The following is a 573-nucleotide window of genomic DNA, read 5'->3' as shown; positions in this document are numbered from 1 at the left end:
GGAGTGGAGAGGCATGTTCATGGCCACCATAGCCTTGACCTGCTGGGCTCAGGCAATCCTTCTGCCTTAGCCTTCTAAGTAGCTGGAACTACAGGCGTGCACTACCACGTCCGGCTAATTTTTTTTGATTTATTGTAGAGATGGGGTCTTGCCAAGTTGCCCAGGCAGGTCTTGAACCCACAGGCTCAGGCAATTCACTCACCTCGGCCTCCCAAGGCGCGGGATTACAGGCTGAGACACTGAGCCCAGCCACAATGGCATTTTCAAAGCCCTTCCAACAGTGATTGGCATACCGCTTGCAGTGTTATATTTGAAAAGAGAAAATGGAGGTTGTTTTTGCAGATGCATCACACACATTGCAGTTGAGTTTTATTTCCTACTAGTTTTTACTAATCATGTTTTTGTCTTTTTAGATATGGCGAGAACTATTTTCTCCACTTCACGCACTGAATTTTGGAATTGGGGGAGATACAACAAGACATGTTTTATGGAGACTAAAGAATGGAGAACTGGAGAATATTAAACCTAAGGTGAAATGAACCTTTTTTTTTTTTTTTTTTTAGTTGGAGTCTC

General features: G+C 43.6%; 1 protein-coding gene across 2 annotated transcripts in view; it reads left to right on the top strand.

Annotated features, from left to right (window-relative positions):
* Positions 1 to 573, top strand: part of PAFAH1B2 (platelet activating factor acetylhydrolase 1b catalytic subunit 2) — a 20057-nt gene that overhangs the window by 12331 nt on the left and 7153 nt on the right. For both annotated transcript variants that reach the window (XM_008053655.2, XM_008053656.1), the window contains one exon: positions 414 to 530. In XM_008053655.2, the coding sequence (XP_008051846.1) occupies positions 414 to 530 (117 nt within the window). The remainder of the gene's footprint in view (positions 1 to 413; positions 531 to 573) is intronic.

Source organism: Carlito syrichta, unplaced genomic scaffold (assembly GCF_000164805.1).
Source record: "Carlito syrichta isolate Samal-C Ts95f unplaced genomic scaffold, Tarsius_syrichta-2.0.1 Scaffold288347, whole genome shotgun sequence".
In the NCBI taxonomy this organism is placed as follows: domain Eukaryota; kingdom Metazoa; phylum Chordata; class Mammalia; order Primates; family Tarsiidae; genus Carlito; species Carlito syrichta.
This window is presented reverse-complemented; position numbering and strand designations above follow the sequence as displayed.